The sequence below is a fragment of the Strix aluco genome, chromosome 24 (assembly GCF_031877795.1).
Source record: "Strix aluco isolate bStrAlu1 chromosome 24, bStrAlu1.hap1, whole genome shotgun sequence".
NCBI classification, from domain to species: Eukaryota; Metazoa; Chordata; class Aves; order Strigiformes; family Strigidae; genus Strix; species Strix aluco.
This window is the reverse complement of record NC_133954.1, coordinates 8,844,740-8,863,360: the sequence shown is the minus strand read 5'-3', so window position 1 is coordinate 8,863,360 and position 18,621 is coordinate 8,844,740. Positions and strand designations below refer to the sequence as shown.

The window sequence follows — 18,621 nt, the reverse complement described above, 5'->3', positions numbered from 1 at the left end:
TGGAGAAGAGGAGGCTGAGGGGAGACCTCCTGGCCCTCTGCAACTCCCTGGAAGGAGGGTGCAGAGAGGGGGGATGAGTCTCTTGAGCCAAGGAACCAGCACCAGGACAAGAGGGAATGGCCTCAAGCTGCGCCAGGGCAGGGTCAGACTGGCTCTTAGGAAGGATTTCTTTGCAGAAGGGGCTGTTGGGCGTTGGAATGGGCTGCCCAGGGCAGGGGGGGAGTCCCCATCCCTGGAGGGGTTGAAGAGTCGGGTTGACCCAGCGCTGAGGGATCTGGTGGAGTTGGGAATGGTCAGTGCTGGGTTAACAGTTGGACCAGATGATCTTCAAGGTCCCTTCCAACCGAGATGATTCTGAGCTGCACCACGTCTGGTGTCTGAAGCATCCGGCCCCTCAATTGGTCCCGCACCCTCCTCCTGGTGACTCTGTGGGGTGACGGGTGCGAGGTGACGTCCCGGGACCCCATTTAAGGGACATGCCGTGCTACCACACATCCTTACGCCAGACGATGCATCAGTACTTGTCTCTCATTAGCTACAAACCACATGTTTACTGTTAGCGGTTGATTTTATAGCCATGAAATGACAGGATACTCTTTTGCTTTCTGAAGTTATTATCTTAAATATATATTTCCCGTTATTTGCTTTCAAGCTGTCAAGACACTTTCTTAGCTCGACACGGAGCGCTCAGAGGAGCGGGGAGATGAAATATTACAAGCAGCATCGCTTGTGCTTTCCTCCTGAAATTAGATTTAGGCAATCCCTGAGGAAATAAAAAATCATTTATTGCCACTAGGCAAAAAATCTCTTTCACTTTGTGGTTAAATGACACTGGAATTTGCAGAATCACTAGGGCTGAGAAATCCACGTGGAGGCAAAAGCCGGACAAGGGCAATTCGTTCAGATAACACTGAAAAAATTCCTGACTTGCTGGCGGGAGCGGGACGAGGGATGAACCGCGCTGTGGCCGCTCTCCTGCCAGAGCTGCTCCCGGCAGGAGCCGGGAATCGTGGGCAGAACTCGGCTGCCTGCAAATGTTTTACACCAGCTTGGAAAATAACGCGTTACTGCTCCCGCTCTTCTGCCCACGCTCTCGGTTCCCCGAACCCCCGCACGTGGCTCCTCGCCAGCCCGGGCTTGGCCGGGTCCCATCGGGAGGGGCGGAACCGCTCCACCGAACCCTCCTGCTTGGCGGCTCCCGGGTAAATGGCCCCGTAGCCCCCGTGGTGCGAGCGGCACCGGGGCGGGATGTCGTGGCCGCCGGTTCCCCGCCCGTGGGGGGTCGTGGCCGCCGGTTCCTGCCTGGGCGATGCCGGTGGAACGGGCCGGGGGGGTCGTGGCCGCCGGTCCCTGCCCGTGGGGGGTCGTGGCCGCCGGTTCCTGCCTGGGCGGTGCCGATGGAACGAGCCGGGGGGGTCGTGACCGCCGGTCCCCGCCCGGGAACGGAGGGGCGGAGGTTCCGCGGCGGCGGCGGCGCGGGGAAGGCGGCGCGGAGCGGAGCGCTGGGCGGGCGGGGGTATAGCTCAGTGGCAGAGCATTTGACTGCAGATCAAGAGGTCCCCGGTTCAAATCCGGGTGCCCCCTTATTTTAATTTTTTTTTCCCCGTTTTTTCTTTCCTTTTTATCATCTCCTCTTACCCCGAAACTAAACATCTAAAAAGGATTTTTCGGCCCAAATTATTTCCGGCGGGGGGCGGTCCGAAAGCTCTCCCCGTTGCCCGGGGCGCACCCCAGGTCCGGCCCCAGAGCGGGGCCCTGTGGGGGCCGCGGCTGCTCCCGGTGCTGCCGGTACCGGGGCGGGGGGGGGGGGGGGGCCACGTGCGCTCTCCCGCCGCCTCTAGGGGGCGCCGCAGCCAGCGTCACGTGACTTCCCGCCGCCGCCACGTGAGCCCGGCCGGCCTCGCCACGTGACATCGGGAGGGGCGGGGCAACCCCATATCCCGGCGTGCTTTGCGCGCGTCTCTTTCTCTTCCGGCGCCAAGATGTCGAAGCGAGGTGAGATGGGCTGGGGTGGGGGGGGCGGCGGTATCCGTCTCCATCCGGTGTCCCGGAACCGGGGGTGTCCGGATCGGTGCTGGGGCGGGGTCTGGCGGAGCTGGGGAGCGGCGTCAGGCTTCGGCCGGGCGCGGAGGCCGCAGCCGGTGTCACTAAGCCCCTCCCGGGGAGGCGCAGGCCGCGCTGGCTCCCCGCTGCCCGGCGGCCGTTTGCGCTCCGTCGATCGCGGTTTTAATCCTCTTGTCGACCCGCAGGACGCGGCGGTTCCTCCGGTGCGAAGTTCCGCATCTCCCTCGGTCTCCCGGTGGGAGCTGTGATCAACTGCGCCGATAACACAGGTGAGCGCGGCCGGGGCTGCCCGCTGGGGAGGAGATGGCCCTTGGAACGCAGCGGGCGAGCGGCTGTGGAACGAGTTTGTAAAAACCAGTTTTCCTTCTGAAAAGCTCTTGTTGGGTCTGTGCTTGTGGCTCAGTGAGATGTCGTGGAGCGGCTGAGGGAACTGGGGGGTTTAGTCTGGAGAAGAGGAGGCTGAGGGGAGACCTCCTGGCCCTCTCCAACTCCCTGAAAGGAGGGTGCAGAGAGGGGGGATGAGTCTCTTGAGCCAAGGACCCAGCGGCAGGACAAGAGGGAATGGCCTCAAGCTGCGCCAGGGCAGGGTCAGACTGGCTCTTAGGAAGGATTTCTTTGCAGAAGGGGTTGTTGGGCGTTGGAATGGGCTGCCCAGGGCAGGGGGGGGAGTCCCCATCCCTGGAGGGGTTGAAGAGTCGGGTTGAGCCAGCGCTGAGGGATCTGGTGGAGTTGGGATCTGTCAGTGCTGGGTTGACGGTTGAACTAGATGATCTTCAAGGTCCCTTCCAAGCGAGATGATTCTGTGAAAAATACCACTCCTGGGTGACGCGGCAGCCCGTGCTGTTCGCCTCAATCGGTGATTTGACAGGGGAAGCGCCTTCCCCGACAGCCCCGTTCACACCGGTGCATCTCTCCGCAGGTGCTAAGAACCTCTACATCATCTCCGTGAAGGGGATCAAGGGGCGCCTGAACAGGCTGCCAGCGGCTGGTGTGGGCGACATGGTGATGGCAACTGTCAAGAAGGGCAAGCCAGAGCTGAGGAAGAAGGGTGAGCGCGGAGAGGAGCGGCGAGTCCCGCCGCGCCAACGGGCAGCTCCTGCCGGGAGCCTGCCCACTTCCCTTTGAGGGGCACGGAAGCAGCCCACTCATCCGAGGGGAGCGTGATTCCTCCCTCGAACTGATGCGGAAGGCAGGCACCGAGTCCCTGGAGCATCACCTCCACCCTTCTAAAAAGCACACGTTGGGTCTGCGTGCAGTGGCTCAGCGAGTTGTCGTGGAAGGGCAGAGCAAAGGCATCACTTTTGGGTGAAGTGGCAGCTTGTGCTGTTTATTTCAATCAGTGGTGTGACATTCTGCCTTGGAAAAGGCTTTTTTATTGTTCTGGAGGGGAAGGGAGGAGTTCTTGCTGAATATTGTCTGTGAATTAATGATATCCTTAAAAATAAAGGTGGGAAAGTGGAAAAACACTGAAATTGTCCAAGTGCAGATGCAGCTGTGTTACACGGTCAGTTTTAAGTGCCCTATTAACTCTAAACTAGTTTTTCTTCGTGAAGTGCTGCAAATATGAGATGTGGGGAAAAAAAAAACCAGACCACCCCAAACCTGTGCCTTGAGTTAGAACCTGCAGCAGAACTTCCTCTGGGGTATCTGTTGCTGGACCGGGAGCTTAACAGGATGTTTGTGATACTGAGCTGCTGGTTTCTCTTTGCAGTCCACCCAGCAGTGGTCATTCGGCAGCGGAAATCGTACAGGAGAAAAGACGGGGTGTTCCTCTATTTTGAAGACAACGCAGGAGTGATAGTAAATAATAAAGGTGAAATGAAAGGTACGGCCGAGGATCTGGTTGCAGTGGGCGAAAGGGGAACGCGGAGAGGGGTGGTGGGTCGGCGTTGCCAGAGGGCTGCGCTGTGAAGGGCCCAGATTCTCCTCAGACACAGGAAAAACGCAGTCGGGCTGAGATAGTGTTTGTGTAAAACGTTGCCCTGAACAGTCTCTGCACCTACTCAGGCCTCTAATGCGCCGTCGTCTTTCTCTCTTCTCCAGGCTCTGCAATCACAGGCCCTGTGGCTAAGGAGTGTGCGGATCTGTGGCCCAGGATAGCCTCCAACGCAGGAAGCATTGCATAGACGTGTTCATCTTCGCAGAGATAAAATAAAAGTCCTTGTACCAAATAAGTAGTGTCTTTCTTGCCAAAGCGCCCTCCTCTGCTGAGCAGGACGGTGTTAGAATGAGGGAGGTCGTGCTGGGAAACCTTTTTACAGAGCTCCTTGTGTGGATGGATTCAGCAGGAAAATGGGATTTGGCGTTTTTAATATCCAGTGATAACTCTGTTTTTCAGGCAGGTTCCTATGTTATTGGAAAATATCTGGAAGGGGGTTGCACTGGAATGACTTAAATCTTAGCAATACTGACTGAATCAGTCCAATTTACGCACAGATAGAAACTGGGAGGCGTCTACAAAAGCCCTTCCGCAAGCAGGTGTCGTACAGGGGCTCTCAGAATTGTAGGTCTGGATTTTTTTTTTTTTTTTTTCCAGAATGGGCAATTTTAACTGCTTAGAGATACCGGTCTGATTCTGTGTGTGGGGAAAAATATTGCCTGGAAAGTGATCTGTACCGTGAGCTGCAGAGTTCGTTGTGGACGGCGGGCTCTGAAGAACAGTTCTTAGGCCTTGCTGAAGACTTGCAAGGACACATCGAGCCCACTGCTGCTGGCTGAGGTGGTGGCTGAAGCACATGCCCCCACGCCCCCATCAGTGGTGAAACAGGCCCTGTGGTCACTGATTGCTAATTGCAAGTAGAAGGGGTGATCTGAACTTTTCAAGATGAAGAAAGGCTCCGAGATCCGAGTTGGAAGGTATGTCTGTGCAAAAACTCCTTGTGCTGTGTGAAGTTGTGATTTTCCTGGTGTCCTGGCTGAAGCAGAGGAAGGAATATTTGGCTGTGAACTGCAGGTCAGCTTGTCCGCCCCTCCTGAGCGAGGGCCACAGGAGGGGCAGGGAGGCTGCCTTGTACCCGGGCTCACGAGTGGAAGTGGGGGTGACTTTGTGCTGGCTGTCGTGGCCCCCAGGTTGACCCCAGCGCACACGCAGCTCCTCCCTCGGGCAGCCCCTGGTGCGGTTGGGCTTGGCTGCACGGGCCCTGGCACGAAGCTGTTCTCACAGCACACTTCAATTTCCCTCTGCTTAAAGATTTCTGATACTTTTGTGGTATTCCTGATGCTTTCCATGCAGAGGGGCTATCGTGGAGGGTCGTGAAAGGGAGCAGAGCCTCAGGGATTTTGTACCACACACAGGTAACGATGGACAAGAGCACCAGGGTCTTGCAGTGAGTTGTAAAGTGGTTTTGAACAGCTGGTTGGCCTGACATGAATCTGCAAAATATTGTGGCCTGAAAATGGTTTCTCAGACTTTCCCACTGGATCCTTGGGAGCTGTGCACTGGCAGCGGCTGGGGAGGGGAAGCTTGGAACAGGACTCACACGGACTGAAGGCCACTCTCGTTTCTACAGGCCGTTCCACGGACCCTGCGAGCGGTCGCAGCTTCTTCCCAGCAGACCTGGCACCCATGGAAGGGCCCAGTGGGTGCTCTGGCCGTCACCACAGCGCTCCAGACCTGCGGCTGGAGCCGAGCTCTTTCTTTCTGAGCCGTCAGCATCTTTCCAGTGGGCTGGTGATGAAGGAGCTGTTCCTCAGACCTGGGGCGAGGTGCAGAGACCTGCTTACGAGTAAGGAACCACCGCTAAAATAAAAGTGTTCTCCCTTGATCTATTTTAACAGCTCGTGCTGGAGTTTTGACTTGTGAGGGATGTTTTTCTGAGGCAGGGTATGGCACGATAGTTGGATGAAACGCTTTGGGTGTTTCTTTTTGGGCATCACCTGCCTTTGGGCTGCCAGTTGGGGAAGACAGAGAGGCTGTGGGGGGTGTGGGAGGTGTCGTGGCAGGTATTTCTCTGTGAGGCCGGTTGTGCTTTCAAAGGGCAGGGCACACCCCGAGACCAAACAGAGGTGCAGCCCAGCGCCGTCAGCGGCGTGTTGAAGACAGTGTTTCAGTGTTCGTTCTTCTCCACAATGGGATGATTTAGAGAAGGATAATTGGGAATTCATGAGCTTGGCTGCCAGGAGCCTGGTTGTAAGTGTGGTGAGAGAGGTGGGGAGGGGTTTAAGGTGACCCGAGGGGTAACGCCAGGGCCGTTGTGTGAGAGAGGCAGCGTGGCAGGAGCGGTGAGTGCAGGTGGTGGAATGCAGCAGAGCCGCCTCGTCCGTGGCCACAAGCAGCCGTACCTGGGAGTGCTGCCCAGGTGGGGGTATAGCTCAGGGGTAGAGCATTTGACTGCAGATCAAGAGGTCCCCGGTTCAAATCCGGGTGCTCCCTCCCCTTTTCCTTCTTTTTCTCCAGAAAACATTGCTTTGGAGCTCTTTATTTCAATGCTTTTCCCATAACCTGTCTGCAGGCTCCAACCTCTGTCTGATCGGGTGCTGGCCAGAGATAAAGCAGCAGATTCCCACGAGAGAAGAGGAGAATCAGGGAGGAGTTTGCAAAGAAAGAGATAAGTATTTCATGAGAAGCTGCTTTTTGTCCTAGGATAAATTTGGAGGGGTTTGATGTGAGACAATTAGCCAGGAGATTTCTGCTGGACAGTTGTGTGGCAGCAGGGGGTATAGCTCAGGGGTAGAGCATTTGACTGCAGATCAAGAGGTCCCCGGTTCAAATCCGGGTGCCCCCTCCCTTTTCCTTTTCTTGGGATTTTGGGGTGCTTGTTCACTGCAAGGCTAACTGGTAAGATCAGCTCAGCTCCCTCTCCTAATAATTCCTTTTCATGTTACAGTTGGAGCTGCAAAGCATGGGAAAAATGTCCAAGACTGAGGCAGTTGCTGTGTCAAGTCACAGTGTGCTGAAAGAGAACCGAGTGAAACTGGGGGAGGAACGGGAGAGGTGGCTGGAGAGGAACGGGGCCAAGGTCGTCTGGTGCGTGAAGTAGAGAGGCAGCGTCTGTCTCCGGTGCTGGAGTGCCGTGACGCAAGGTCTTTGGTGCTGTCGCGTTTCAGTCTTGTGATTTCTGCAGCAGGATCTGATTCCTACGGGAAAGAGAGGCCAGAGGCTGGGGAAGGACACGCTTTCCATGTTTGGCGAGTGGGCAGGTGTGTGCAGGGGGTATAGCTCAGTGGTAGAGCATTTGACTGCAGATCAAGAGGTCCCTGGTTCAACTCCAGGTGCCCCCTCTTTTCTTCTCCTTCAACCCTTCTTTTGCCAGAATTTCTCACAGGAAGATGACGGAGAGCTCCTCTTGGGTCTCCTGGGCTTGTGCTGTGCAGTGATCGTTGGCTTCTGAGCTCCAATACTCAAGATCCCGAGCCCCTGACTATAAGGAAACTGCAGGGGTTGTGCACTGAGTAAACACTCACTGTCTGTGTGTACTTGTCTCTTTTCTGATTCTGTGTAGTTAATTCCCTGCAGAGCCTTTGGCAGGCACATTAAGGTGTGTGGTGGGCTGTCAAATAAGTGAATCTAACCAGTGGGCATAAAAACTTGTCTGTCTTGGAGAAATGTTTTTAAAATGTCCTTGTGAAGGCCTCATGTGTGGGGGGTATAGCTCAGTGGTAGAGCATTTGACTGCAGATCAAGAGGTCCCTGGTTCAACTCCAGGTGCCCCCTCTTTTCTTCTCTTTCAACCCTTCTCTGCCAGAATTTCTCAGAGGAAGATGATGGAGAGCTCCTCTTGGGTCTCCTGGGCTTGGGCTGTGCGCTGGTTTCTGAGCTCCATTACTCAAGGTCCTGAGCCCCTGACTATAAGGAAACCGGAGGGGTTGTGCCCTGTGAGAGAAACATCTGCCTGACTGTGTGTACTTTTCGCTGTAGTTGTTATATTTATCATAATTTATCATATTTAACCCCCTGTAGCCCCTTTGGCAGGCACATTAAGGTGTGTGGTGGGCTGTCAAGTAAGGGAATGTAACCAGTGGGCATAAAAACTTGTCTGTCTTGAAGAAATGTTTTTAAAATGTCCTTGTGAAGGCCTCATGTGTGGGGGGTATAGCTCAGTGGTAGAGCATTTGACTGCAGATCAAGAGGTCCCTGGTTCAACTCCAGGTGCCCCCTCTTTTCTTCTCCTTCAACCCTTCTTTTGCCAGAATTTCTTACAGGAAGATGACGGAGAGCTCCTCTTGGGTCTCCTGGGCTTGTGCTGTGCAGTGAACGCTGGTTTCTGAGCTCCGTTATTCAACGTCCTGAGCCCCTGACTATAAGGAAACTGCAGGGATTGTGCACTGAGTAACTACTCACTGTCTGTGTGTACTTGTCTCTGTTTGTGATTCTGTGTAGTAATTCTCTGCAGAGCCTTTGGCAGGCACATTAAGGTGTGCAGTGGGCTGTCAAATAAGAGAGTCTGCCCAGTCCTTGCAGCACCTTGTCCCTCTTGGATTAATGTTTTTAAAATGTCCTTGGGAAGGCCCCATGTGCAGGGGGTATAGCTCAGTGGTAGAGCATTTGACTGCAGATCAAGAGGTCCCTGGTTCAACTCCAGGTGCCCCCTTTGGGTTGTGCTTTTGCCAGGAAAAAGCCTGGGGAGCATTCCAGTTTTGGATCTGCTGTGTGCAGAAGGCGGGTCTCTGAACTTGAGTATTCAAGATACTGAGCACTTGATGAAACACTTCCTGTGAAAATCAGTATCTGTGCCAGTAACGAAGCAAAGACCTAATGTTGGTTGCTTGGCTGTTGCAGTAGTTGTTTTGATCCATGAGGAAACTGCCAGGGCTCTAGTTTGTGTGTGTAATTAGACCCTGTCTGAGTAATTTGTCTCCAGATTGTGTGCAGCACCTTTCAGTGCAGAGTTTTGCTTGTACATGAGTGTGCCAGAGAGGGTGCTGTCATGTGGCACAATCCAAGCAGCACAGAATCGGAGCTATGTATGAAGTTTTTTATTGCTCCTTCCATGAGTATTAACCCAGGGGGTATAGCTCAGTGGTAGAGCATTTGACTGCAGATCAAGAGGTCCCTGGTTCAACTCCAGGTGCCCCCTCTCTTCTTTTCCTGCAACTCTTCTTTTGCCAAAACCTGTCACAGAGGATGGAGAGCTCCTCTTGGGTCTCCTGGGCTTGTGCTGTGCAGTGATCGTTGGTTTCTGAGCTCCAATACTCAAGATCCCGAGCCCCTGGCTATAAGGAAACTGCAGGGGTTGTGCACTGAGTAACTACTCACTGTCTGTGTGTACTTGTCTCTCTTCTGATTCTGTGTAGTTAATTCCCTGCAGAGCCTTTGGCAGGCACATTAAGGTGTGTGGTGGGCTGTCAAATAAGTGAATCTAACCAGTGGGCATAAAAACTTGTCTGTCTTGGAGAAATGTTTTTAAAATGTCCTTGTGAAGGCCTCATGTGTGGGGGGTATAGCTCAGTGGTAGAGCATTTGACTGCAGATCAAGAGGTCCCTGGTTCAACTCCAGGTGCCCCCTCTTTTCTTCTCCTTCAACCCTTCTTTTGCCAGAATTTCTTACAGGAAGATGACGGAGAGCTCCTCTTGGGTCTCCTGGGCTTGTGCTGTGCAGTGAACGCTGGTTTCTGAGCTCCGTTACTCAAGGTCCTGAGCCCCTGACTATAAGGAAACCGGAGGGGTTGTGCACTGAGTAACTACTCACTGTCTGTGTGTACTTGTCTCTGTAGTTGTTACATTTATCATAATTTATCATATTTAACTGCTTGTACCCCCTTTGGCAGGCACATTAAGGTGTGTGGTGGGCTGTCAAGTAAGGGAATGTAACCAGTGGGCATAAAAACTTGTCTGTCTTGGAGAAATGTTTTTAAAACGTCGTTGTGAAGGCTTCATGCGTGGGGGGTATAGCTCAGTGGTAGAGCATTTGACTGCAGATCAAGAGGTCCCTGGTTCAACTCCAGGTGCCCCCTTCTTTAGCTGCTTTTTCACCCTTTTTTTCCTCAAATCTCCTCACAGTAGACTGTGAAGCGACTTTCTTACCCCTCTGAGGTCTTGGAAATCACTCGGTGATCTTTTGCCAAGCGTGAAATCAGACTTTGACGTTTTTCTGTCTCTTCTCTGAAGTACTGCACGTACGCACAAATAAGGTGGCTCAGGTGAGTTGCTGCTGGTCTAGTTTTTCCTGTTTGAGTACTTAATTTAAACAGTAGACATGTGTATAAACAGTATTTAAACTGTAACTGTGTATAATAATGTCTTTCTAGAAGTGAAGATCTCTCCAAATGTTTTCCGCAGGGAGCTGGGATGGATGATCAGTCTGTGGTCAGGTTGCTGAGGTGAGATGTAGCGCTCTCGGGCCCGCCCGGGGCTCGAACTCCGCACCTCTGGCCCCGCAGGCAGACGCTCTGCCCCTGAGCCGCGTCCCCGGCGCGGGGCGCTCGGGGGAGGGTCTTGGGCGCGACGCGATGGCTCCGGGGCAACGCGCCGGGCTGGGAACGGGGAGGTCACCGGTTCTAAGCCCGTCCCCGTCCGCCGCCAGAAACCACGGAATCACCCAGCGCTTGCGACAGTCGCACTTGTGCGACTGCGCGGGAGAACTTTCGCTCAGGAGCACCCGAATTCCAGCGCTGCAGCCCCCGGGGTATCGGCCACTGAGGGGGACAGGACCGACACCAGGCCCTGCCTGGACGGGACCGGCGGCGCTCGGGGCTCCACACCCGCAGGGACCGGGCAGCCTCGCCGACTCCCCGCCGTTCAACCCGCTCCGCTACCCGGGGAGCTCCCGCTGGGGCTTCCAGATCGCTCCATTTCCCCACCGCACGGCGCCGGGAGGCGCGGCGGGGCCGGCTCAGCTCCGCCGCCATCTTACCGGCTGCCCTCGGCGCCGCGGCGGAAGTGACGACACTGAGACGCGCCGCGCGTAGCGGGCGTGCCGTGATGACGCAGCTCGGGGCCCGGTAGCCGCGGCGGAAGCGCGCGCTCGCCCGACCGACCGCCGCGATGGGGGGAGGCGACCTGGTGAGGAGGGTCCCGAGCCCGGAGGGGGCCGAGAGGGGCCGGGAGTCTCCCCCGGGTCTGCGGGGGGCGGCTGGGGCTCGGGCGGGCGGGCGACGGGGCCGGGACGCGCGGCTTCGCCGGGGCCTGCGGCCGTTCGCCGCCGGTCGCAGCGGGTCTCGGCGAGGTGGGAACGAGCGGGCGGCGTTCTGCGGGCCTCGACCTCGCGGTGGAAGGGCTGCGGGCGAGCGTGACTCGGAGCGGGCCCTTCCCCGCGGCCAGCGGCGGGGGAAGGTGGCCCTTTAATTAACGGGCCCGGTCTGTTATCCCCCCTCCTGCAGAACCTGAAGAAGAGCTGGCACCCCCAGACCCTGCGCAATGTGGAGAAGGTGTGGAAAGCCGAGCAGAAACATGAGGCCGAGCGGAAGAAGATCGAAGAGCTGCAGCGGGAGCTGCAGGAGGAGCGAGCGCGTGAGGAGATGCAGCGATACGCCGAGGACATGGGCACCGTCAGGTGAGGTGGTGCTGGTACCCCCCCCGCCAGATTTGGGGTAACCAGCCCTGGCCATCCTTGGGGGGCCGATGAGGTGTGGGTGCTCTTGGTGCCCCTGATCGAGCCATGGATTTACTGTCTCTGATGATAAAATGTTTCCACTCACCTTCATAAGCTAGTGCCTTAAAATGTAATTTCAGAGCTGTGAGAAGGAAAATAAGACGGTCTTGTTTTCAACAGGAAAAGAGAAGAGAAGTTGGAGTGGATGTACCAGGGTCCTGGAGGCATGGTGAACAGAGAGGAATATCTTATGGGTCGCCCTGTGGACAAATACGTCTTTGAGAAGACAGAAGACAAGGATGCAGGCTGTTCCAATGAGACAGGGCTTCTCCCAGGCTCCATTTTTGCCAAGACAGGTGCCAATTCTGTCCTAGATATGGCAAACAAAATCCGGGAGGATCCGCTTTTCATGATAAGGTACTAAACGTGGAGCTGAGAGCAGTAGTAGAGGAGGCAGAGCATTAATATTAGTAACTCGCTCAGAGCCGTCTTATTTCTCTTTGTAAAGACCACTGTTGTGCCTGTTTCTCAAAGCTGAGTCTGCCTGTTTGTGAGCTCTAGGCTGTAGGTGGCAGTCCTGGCCGCAGAGAGGTCACCGGCCACTTACACGACTGGTAGGATTTTGATTGTGTGTTTTAGACACGGCAGTATAATCTCAAATAACGTATTTGAGTCAGTTTGCTGCTTTGGGATAATTTTGCTGACTTGATTTCAAATCTAAGATTTTGTCATCTGAATGAGCTGATGATCATCATATAGATCATCGAGCTGTAAGGTGGAAAAGATATAAATGCAAAGATTTTTATTCTGCATTGATTCATCTCTACCAGCTTAATTCACCCTTTATGTGAATAAATATATCCGGTCTGCTCTGAGAGCATTGTAGGCAGATTGATGGTAACATTTTTATTTACCCTACTAGTTGCACTCTTAAGTGGTGAAGAAATGGACACACTCCTAAATTGGATTTACTTTGCTGAATGTACAAAACATGCCTGTTTTCCTGCTTTATATGTTTTTAGAGCTTGCAGTTGATTGGTATCTTTCATGAAAATATGATCTTTTCAGTTGTCTGAAAATACTAATAATTTTTTTTTCCTGCTTTAGAAAGAGGGAGGAGGAAAAGAAGAGAGAAGTTTTGAATAATCCTGTTAAAATGAAGAAAATCAAAGAATTGGTAGGTGTATCTCAGTGCTCCTTTACAGACTCAAAGCACAGAATACCTGGCACCAAGGGGAGGATATAGGTCAGAATTAGTATTGTTTAGGATAAGAAGCTGAGTTCTGTTTCCTGATTCTTTCACAGAAAAACATAAATTCAACTTTCTATAAATCCTGAGCAAGGTTCCTTATCAGTCTCGCAGCAGGAATTACTTTCTCTTCCTTTCAAATTCAGTGTTATTTTACTCCTCTTGCTCTTCTGGTGTGCTTTTTTTTTAGCTAGTCGTTAATGGTTGGTTTAGTACAACAGGGTGGTTGCAGACATGGGATTTGACACACACTGATACCAAACTGACACCAGGGAAGACTCCATTAAGCTCTTTAGTTTTGAGAGAGGACCTTGTTAAAGGGTTTAGGTTTTGTTCCAGGAGCCTTTCCGTGGAGAACTCTGTTACTTTGTGTTGTGATCCTGACTGCCCAAGTGTAGAGACAGTGATTATTCCTAATGAAATGGTGTCTTGCTTTATAGCTGCAGAACAGTTTAGATAAAAAAGAGAAAAAGAAGAAGAAAGAGAAGAAGAAGAAGCACAAGAAACATCGGCATCGCAGCTCTAGCAGTGAAAGTGACAGCAGTGATGAGGAGCGAAACAAAAATAAGTATGTTTTGAGGTTTTGTAGTAAAACCACCACGTTTTCTGGTTAATTTGGTTTGTTTTCATGTCTTTCTAATCCTGTCTGAGTTTTATCTTTCCAATTAATGCTTTTAATTTGCCTAAATGTTTCTATATGTTACTTCATTGGTTTTGCATCATTAAATTACTTTTATGACATTTTAATGTTAAAAAAATATTGTATTCTTGAATTTCATCTGCTTCAAAAGTACTGTTCTGTTTTCTCTTTAGGTCTCAGAAGAGGATGAACAGTTCCTCCTGGAAACCTGCTCCTTTCAAAGTGTCAGGATATGGCTTGCAAGTAAGTACGTGTGTTTCGCACAGCTCTTCCAGCAGCAAGTGCTCTGAGTGAGGGAAGAACAAGAATTTTAGCAGTTTGTGGTGAGACTGCTTCACCAGCTAGAAGAGGATGATGAGGGGGACATGCTATAAAAAAGTTCATATTCAATTTGGAGTCATCTAAGCCTTGAAACTAAAGTTGTTCAGATCCTGGTAGGGCTTTTGTCTACTCTGAATTCAAGTTAAGCTGTAGTTAGTTTCTCTTCACAGTTACCCATCTGTTCAGATATGCTGCTTGACTGTCTGGGCAGATTAGCTTCACTGAACATGATAAAGAAATAATCTTTTTAGACACAGGTGTTGATAAGAAGCTAGGAAGTGAGATAAGTTAAATGCAAACCACAATGTACGCTCCTTCCTGCACTTAGCTTAGTCTGAGGTCTCCTCTGTGGCCTTACGTTGTTGTTGTTGTTGTTGTGCTCTTCCAGGAGGTCTCTCCTTAAAAGACACTTTTGAATTCCAGGTTAGAGACCCTGACCAGAGCCACAGGTCTCGGAACTCTCCAGCTGCCGGCCAGGAGAGGGCCCCCCACAAGCACCGGGATCGCTCCAGGTCCAGGAGCCAGTCCCGCTCTCCTCAGAGACACTCTAGCAAGAGGAACTCGGAACAGTCGGGGTGCAGGGGGTCACGATCTCCTTCCAGACACAGTAAACAGTGAGTGTGACCAACCTGGATGATGTAAACCTGGGGCTGCTGGGGGAGGAGTTCTCTAGAATCAAAATCCCTCTTAGTCATCTGTCACTTCAGTCTTCTGGCCACGTTGTTGCTCAGTTCTGGCTGTAAAGACAGGAGCTGTGCAGTTGTACAAGAGTGCAGAAGCACACAGGTTAGCTCCTGGAGGGGTCACGCTGTCTGCAGTCGCTCTCTTCATCTGGGAATGTACCCTCCTAGGCACACCCTTTAGGTATTGCTTGTGCCTGTGCTTTATTTGGGCTACCGAGTCTCTTTTAAAGGTATTTATAATTGTTGGATTATGTTTACTAAATGCTGATAAAATCAAGTACCAGGTATTTATTGTTTGCTGGTGAAATAATTAAAACTGGGTAAAAATAGATGGAAACTTGCAGTGTATTAAGGGTGATTAGGATTTCTTTTCAAAGTGGACAGGTGACAGTCCTGCAGTTATGGGAGATGTCTTGTTTTTGAATGTCTACAAAAAATCCAGGGAAAGTTTAGAGGTGTGATTATGTTCATCTGTCCTAATAAAAGGTATTTCTGGGTTACAGACATAGCAATCGGGAGGAGAAGGGGAGAGCTAGGAGCCCCTCCCCTAAAAAGAGCTATCGACGACAGCATACTCCGGGTTACACGAGGTAAGCAAGATCTCGTTCCTCTGCTTTTGGGTGGAAGTTGCCCTGGTGATTGTGAAACAGCTGGGTGTCATCTGTGAACCGAATTTTATTCTGTTGGCTAAACCAGATTGGATCGAATGTCCAGAAAGTTGGACACGCAGTCCTAAAGTGCTTGGTTTGGTGCTTTTGAGCTTGATGGTTAGTTAACACCTTGGACAGCTTCCCAAACCAATTCACATGGTTGCTGGTTCTCCGCGTGTCACGCATTGCTGTGCAAGGCAGTAATGTGAAGTCAGTCTTTGTCCCGTGGACTGTTAATTAGAAGCATTCGGTTTCACTGTCATCAGGGAAATATGACCTTGACAGCATCGTCTTACCAGTCGATTAAAAACAAGAAAGCTGAAAAGAGGGAGAAAACAGACTCTTGCTGGGGGTGTGGTAAAGCAGAACATTTAGACATGTACTTACAAGCTCTGCTGATTGGCTACTAAAGAGAAAACCCTGTTAAACCCCCCTAATTTTGGGGATTGTAAATCGTCTTAAAGAACGGAAAGCAAGAAGGGGGTGGGGCCCAGCGTGCTATTGATTCACAGCAGCGCTGTTTTCTACACAAATAGAAAGATCTCTCCAGAGGAACTAGAGCGTAAACGCCAGGAAATGATGGAAAACGCCAAGTGGCGGGAAGAGGAGAGAGCAAACAACCTCAGGAAACACCGAAAGGAGGAGGAGCTGGAGCGAGAACTGGAGAAACTCGACTCCCGAGATGGGAAGTTTTTCAAGTGAGCGTCTTCTATTATTTGCTTTTTCGTTCAAGGGAAACACAGGCCACAGCTGAGGAGTGAGCGATGGCCTCCACGTTCGAGATGTTTCAGATTATGGTATAAGATCCATCTCTGCTGTGTTTTACAGTAGAACTAGTGACATCTACTGTTCCCAAATTCTCTTTTTAACCCAAAAAATAGCTCTTTCTGCGATGGCTTTGGTAGTCAGGCTTGGGAATGGGTAACCAGTTATTTTTTTACCAACCTGTAGAAGTGACTACTAGTGTTTTACATGCAGATATGAAAAAGCTCTCTATTTTTAGGAGCTTGCAACAGTTTTAGGCCTGCAAGTCCACTGAGAGTCTGTGTGCCAAGAGCTTGTGGGACTGAAACCTGTGCTCAACATAAATAAGACCATTTCTAAACACAGGTGGTAACTTAGAGTCCCTTGTGCACGTGACAGGCAAAGGAAATTGGAGCAGCACAAGGCCTCCCAGAAAGCGCAGGGCTGTGTGAGAAAGATCCCGTGGCAGTGTTACGTGTTTGGGAGTCGCTGCAGCATAGTGTTGTCCACCTATGAATTAATCGGAGGAGAACGTATACTTAATTCCTGAAGCTGCCCAGAGCTGGGATCATGTAAGGGTGCCTTAAAATCACGATAGATTTTCTCCATGAGCAAAATCTCTTGTGGACAGAGATATTTGTGTGTTTCCCTGTGCAGAAGCAACCGGTTGAGCTAAAAAACTTTGAGTTTATTGGCACGTTGTTTGAAGGGGGAGATGGGCAGGAGGAGATTGTTCAGAAAAGCACAGCAGTGTGATCTGAAGCAGTGAAAGGAAGCGAGTGGTCGCAAGGATCCCTTCTCTCTCCCGCAGCTAACACAGTTAGCTCTGGCGTTCAGGCTCCCAGAGGACTGCTGCCCTCAGTTCAGGAACACATTGCTTTTCCCTCGTTTGCTTCACAGAAAGCAACCAAGTCCCCTGTGACGGATGCATTTGTAATTAACAGTTAGTTATATTTGGAAGACGGAGGAGACTTGAGAGCTACTGAAAATATATTTCTGAGCACTGACCTTAAATAAGGCATTGAATCTGTTACAAGCCAGACTGAAAGGTATTCAGTTCTTTCTGCGCAGACTTTAATAGGAAATAATTTGCTGTTTTCTGTGTTAGATTGAGGTAGAAGAGTTGGGGATGGTGAATCCTGCTAGAAGTGGTGTAATATTTGGAAAGAGATTCTGATTTCTCTCTTTGGTTCAATTTTCTGCAGTCGCTTAAAACTAGAGAGTGCATCTACTTCCACCCTAGAAGATCGGGTGAAACGCAATATCCACTCCCTTCAGAGAACCCCCGCTGCCTTGGAAAAAAACTTTATGCAGAGATGAAACTTGTTCTTCCTCTGCTCCTGTGCAGAAGTTAAATGGACACTTATTCCCAAAGGTGAGAGACCTCCAGCACAGACTCGCTGCTCTCTGCAGGAACAGTTGCTGTCTCCCAAAGAGGCGCTGAATTTCGGTCCTGCAGCGTGTTCTGGACTTCGGGCGTTGTGAATACGTTTGTAATGAGTATGACCTTGCAAGCAAACCTTTGTTAGAGAGCTCGTGAGCCTTTGTATTCTATTTTTAACACATTGCCAGATCTTTTCCTTCTCTCTCCACCTTGCCTGGTATTTTTGTGTATTGTTATTACCAAATTATACCAGGTGGTGACTGCTTTCTACGTTGGGCAGATTGTCCAAGCTCTTTATAGGACAGAGCAAAAGACCTATTTTTGTTAGTCCTTAAAAAGCGTAACAGAACAAATTCACATGTGAGTTAATTTCGTGGGATTTGATAAAGCTACATGAGTAACAGACAAAATCCTGTTCAATGCTATCACCGTTTCAGGTTTGGGTTTGGAGGGTGATGTTAGACGAGTCTGCAAAATACCTGTAGCCGTTATTTGATCACTCACAGATTTGAATGGTTTGACCCAAAGGAAGCTGCTTTGAAGGGAAAGGAAATGAGCAGAGCTGATACAGCAAATATTTCTCTGGGATTTTGTAATGTAAGTAATGTGTATATGTACAGCAGTGTAGATCTCTTTTTTTAAAAAAAAAATATTAAGAAACTTTACTGTCATTTTTAAACGTTCTTTGTGGCTTTTGGGCCTGGGAGGGGCTTCCTGTCGAAGGGGAGGTTTTGTGACCGGCCGTAGCAGCCCCTGGGCGGGTTGACCCGGGCCCCGGGAGGGCTCTGCGGGGGTCCCCGCGCCGCCGGGGCCCCTCTGCTGGCCCTTTAAGTGGCGGCCTGTGACGTGTGTACAGCCCATTCATAATTCCAGGCGCCTCGCTGCTTATTGGCCCGTTGAGAGCGGGGCGTGGCCCGGCCGGTTACGTCACGCCAAGCGGGCGAGACCATCTCCGGGACGAGGAGGAGGGGAGGCGCTTTCTGTCCCCTTTCCCTCTTCCTCCGCCCCGCCCTTCCCCTTGTTCCCTCTCTCAGCACAAGCCCTGCCGCCGTTCCTCACGTCCCTGCCGCAGGTCGAGTCGGGGAGACCCAGCGGGCAGCGCCGCGCTCTCGCCCCCCAACAGCCGGGGCTCCCCCTCCTCGGCCAGGACATGGTTCCGGCCGCTCCCCACCTCCTCAGCCCTCCGCCATCTTGGCGCCTCCTCAGAGCGGGGCCGGAGCGGGCTCGGCCGGGGCGGCTCCTCCTCAGCGGTGGAGCGAACCACCGCGGGGGCGGGGGGGGGGGGCAGGGGGAGGCGGGGACGGAACCACTGCGGCAGCGGCGGGGGGACGGCGAGGGGGAAGCTAACGGGCCGGGCTGGACCAAGGGGCAGGGGCTGACAGGGGCGGGCGGTACCACCGGGGGAGGGGGGGGGTG

General features: G+C 52.0%; 3 protein-coding genes and 11 non-coding genes across 15 annotated transcripts in view; 13 read left to right on the top strand and 1 right to left on the bottom strand.

Annotated features, from left to right (window-relative positions):
- LASP1 (LIM and SH3 protein 1) overlaps nt 1–18,621 on the bottom strand; it is a 116,876-nt gene that overhangs the window by 37,273 nt on the left and 60,982 nt on the right. The gene's annotated exons all lie outside the window — the stretch shown is intronic.
- Nucleotides 1,513–1,584, top strand: TRNAC-GCA (transfer RNA cysteine (anticodon GCA)). The gene has a single exon. It is a non-coding gene; the product is annotated as a tRNA-Cys (tRNA).
- On the top strand, nt 1,879–4,238 carry RPL23 (ribosomal protein L23). The gene is made up of 5 exons (XM_074849716.1): nt 1,879–1,995; nt 2,250–2,333; nt 2,984–3,112; nt 3,776–3,889; nt 4,108–4,238. The coding sequence occupies exons 1-5, from the start codon at nt 1,983–1,985 to the stop codon at nt 4,188–4,190; spliced, it is 423 nt and encodes a 140-aa protein (XP_074705817.1). The 5' UTR covers nt 1,879–1,982; the 3' UTR covers nt 4,191–4,238.
- Nucleotides 3,285–3,417, top strand: LOC141934452 (small nucleolar RNA SNORA21). Its single transcript, XR_012626333.1, has one exon. It is a non-coding gene; the product is annotated as a small nucleolar RNA SNORA21 (small nucleolar RNA).
- On the top strand, nt 6,365–6,436 carry TRNAC-GCA (transfer RNA cysteine (anticodon GCA)). The gene has a single exon. It is a non-coding gene; the product is annotated as a tRNA-Cys (tRNA).
- Nucleotides 6,717–6,788, top strand: TRNAC-GCA (transfer RNA cysteine (anticodon GCA)). Its single transcript has one exon. It is a non-coding gene; the product is annotated as a tRNA-Cys (tRNA).
- On the top strand, nt 7,213–7,284 carry TRNAC-GCA (transfer RNA cysteine (anticodon GCA)). The gene has a single exon. It is a non-coding gene; the product is annotated as a tRNA-Cys (tRNA).
- TRNAC-GCA (transfer RNA cysteine (anticodon GCA)) lies at nt 7,646–7,717 on the top strand. The gene has a single exon. It is a non-coding gene; the product is annotated as a tRNA-Cys (tRNA).
- Nucleotides 8,090–8,161, top strand: TRNAC-GCA (transfer RNA cysteine (anticodon GCA)). Its single transcript has one exon. It is a non-coding gene; the product is annotated as a tRNA-Cys (tRNA).
- TRNAC-GCA (transfer RNA cysteine (anticodon GCA)) lies at nt 8,523–8,594 on the top strand. The gene has a single exon. It is a non-coding gene; the product is annotated as a tRNA-Cys (tRNA).
- TRNAC-GCA (transfer RNA cysteine (anticodon GCA)) lies at nt 9,009–9,080 on the top strand. The gene has a single exon. It is a non-coding gene; the product is annotated as a tRNA-Cys (tRNA).
- TRNAC-GCA (transfer RNA cysteine (anticodon GCA)) lies at nt 9,438–9,509 on the top strand. The gene has a single exon. It is a non-coding gene; the product is annotated as a tRNA-Cys (tRNA).
- TRNAC-GCA (transfer RNA cysteine (anticodon GCA)) lies at nt 9,886–9,957 on the top strand. Its single transcript has one exon. It is a non-coding gene; the product is annotated as a tRNA-Cys (tRNA).
- Nucleotides 10,909–17,876, top strand: CWC25 (CWC25 spliceosome associated protein homolog). Of its 2 annotated transcripts, XR_012626304.1 has the most exons (11): nt 10,909–11,005; nt 11,323–11,495; nt 11,715–11,951; nt 12,642–12,711; nt 13,224–13,351; nt 13,597–13,666; nt 14,168–14,358; nt 14,931–15,017; nt 15,614–15,775; nt 17,027–17,196; nt 17,643–17,876. XR_012626304.1 is itself a non-coding variant. In XM_074849713.1 (10 exons), exons 1-10 carry the CDS (start codon nt 10,988–10,990, stop codon nt 17,139–17,141), a joined length of 1,251 nt encoding a protein of 416 aa, XP_074705814.1. In that variant the 5' UTR covers nt 10,909–10,987; the 3' UTR covers nt 17,142–17,876. The 2 variants fall into 2 exon arrangements, 1 of the variants encoding a protein (XP_074705814.1); XM_074849713.1 differs by having other exon boundaries at nt 17,027–17,876.

Excerpts from the sequence above, each read along its gene's own strand:
- RPL23 (XM_074849716.1), top strand. Across the intron at positions 2,334-2,983 it reads CAACTGCGCCGATAACACAG|GTGCTAAGAACCTCTACATC; the intron begins GTGAGCGCGGCC and ends ATCTCTCCGCAG. Across the intron at positions 3,890-4,107 it reads TAATAAAGGTGAAATGAAAG|GCTCTGCAATCACAGGCCCT; the intron begins GTACGGCCGAGG and ends TCTCTTCTCCAG.
- CWC25 (XM_074849713.1), top strand. Across the intron at positions 11,952-12,641 it reads GATCCGCTTTTCATGATAAG|AAAGAGGGAGGAGGAAAAGA; the intron begins GTACTAAACGTG and ends TTCCTGCTTTAG. Across the intron at positions 13,352-13,596 it reads GAGGAGCGAAACAAAAATAA|GTCTCAGAAGAGGATGAACA; the intron begins GTATGTTTTGAG and ends TTTTCTCTTTAG.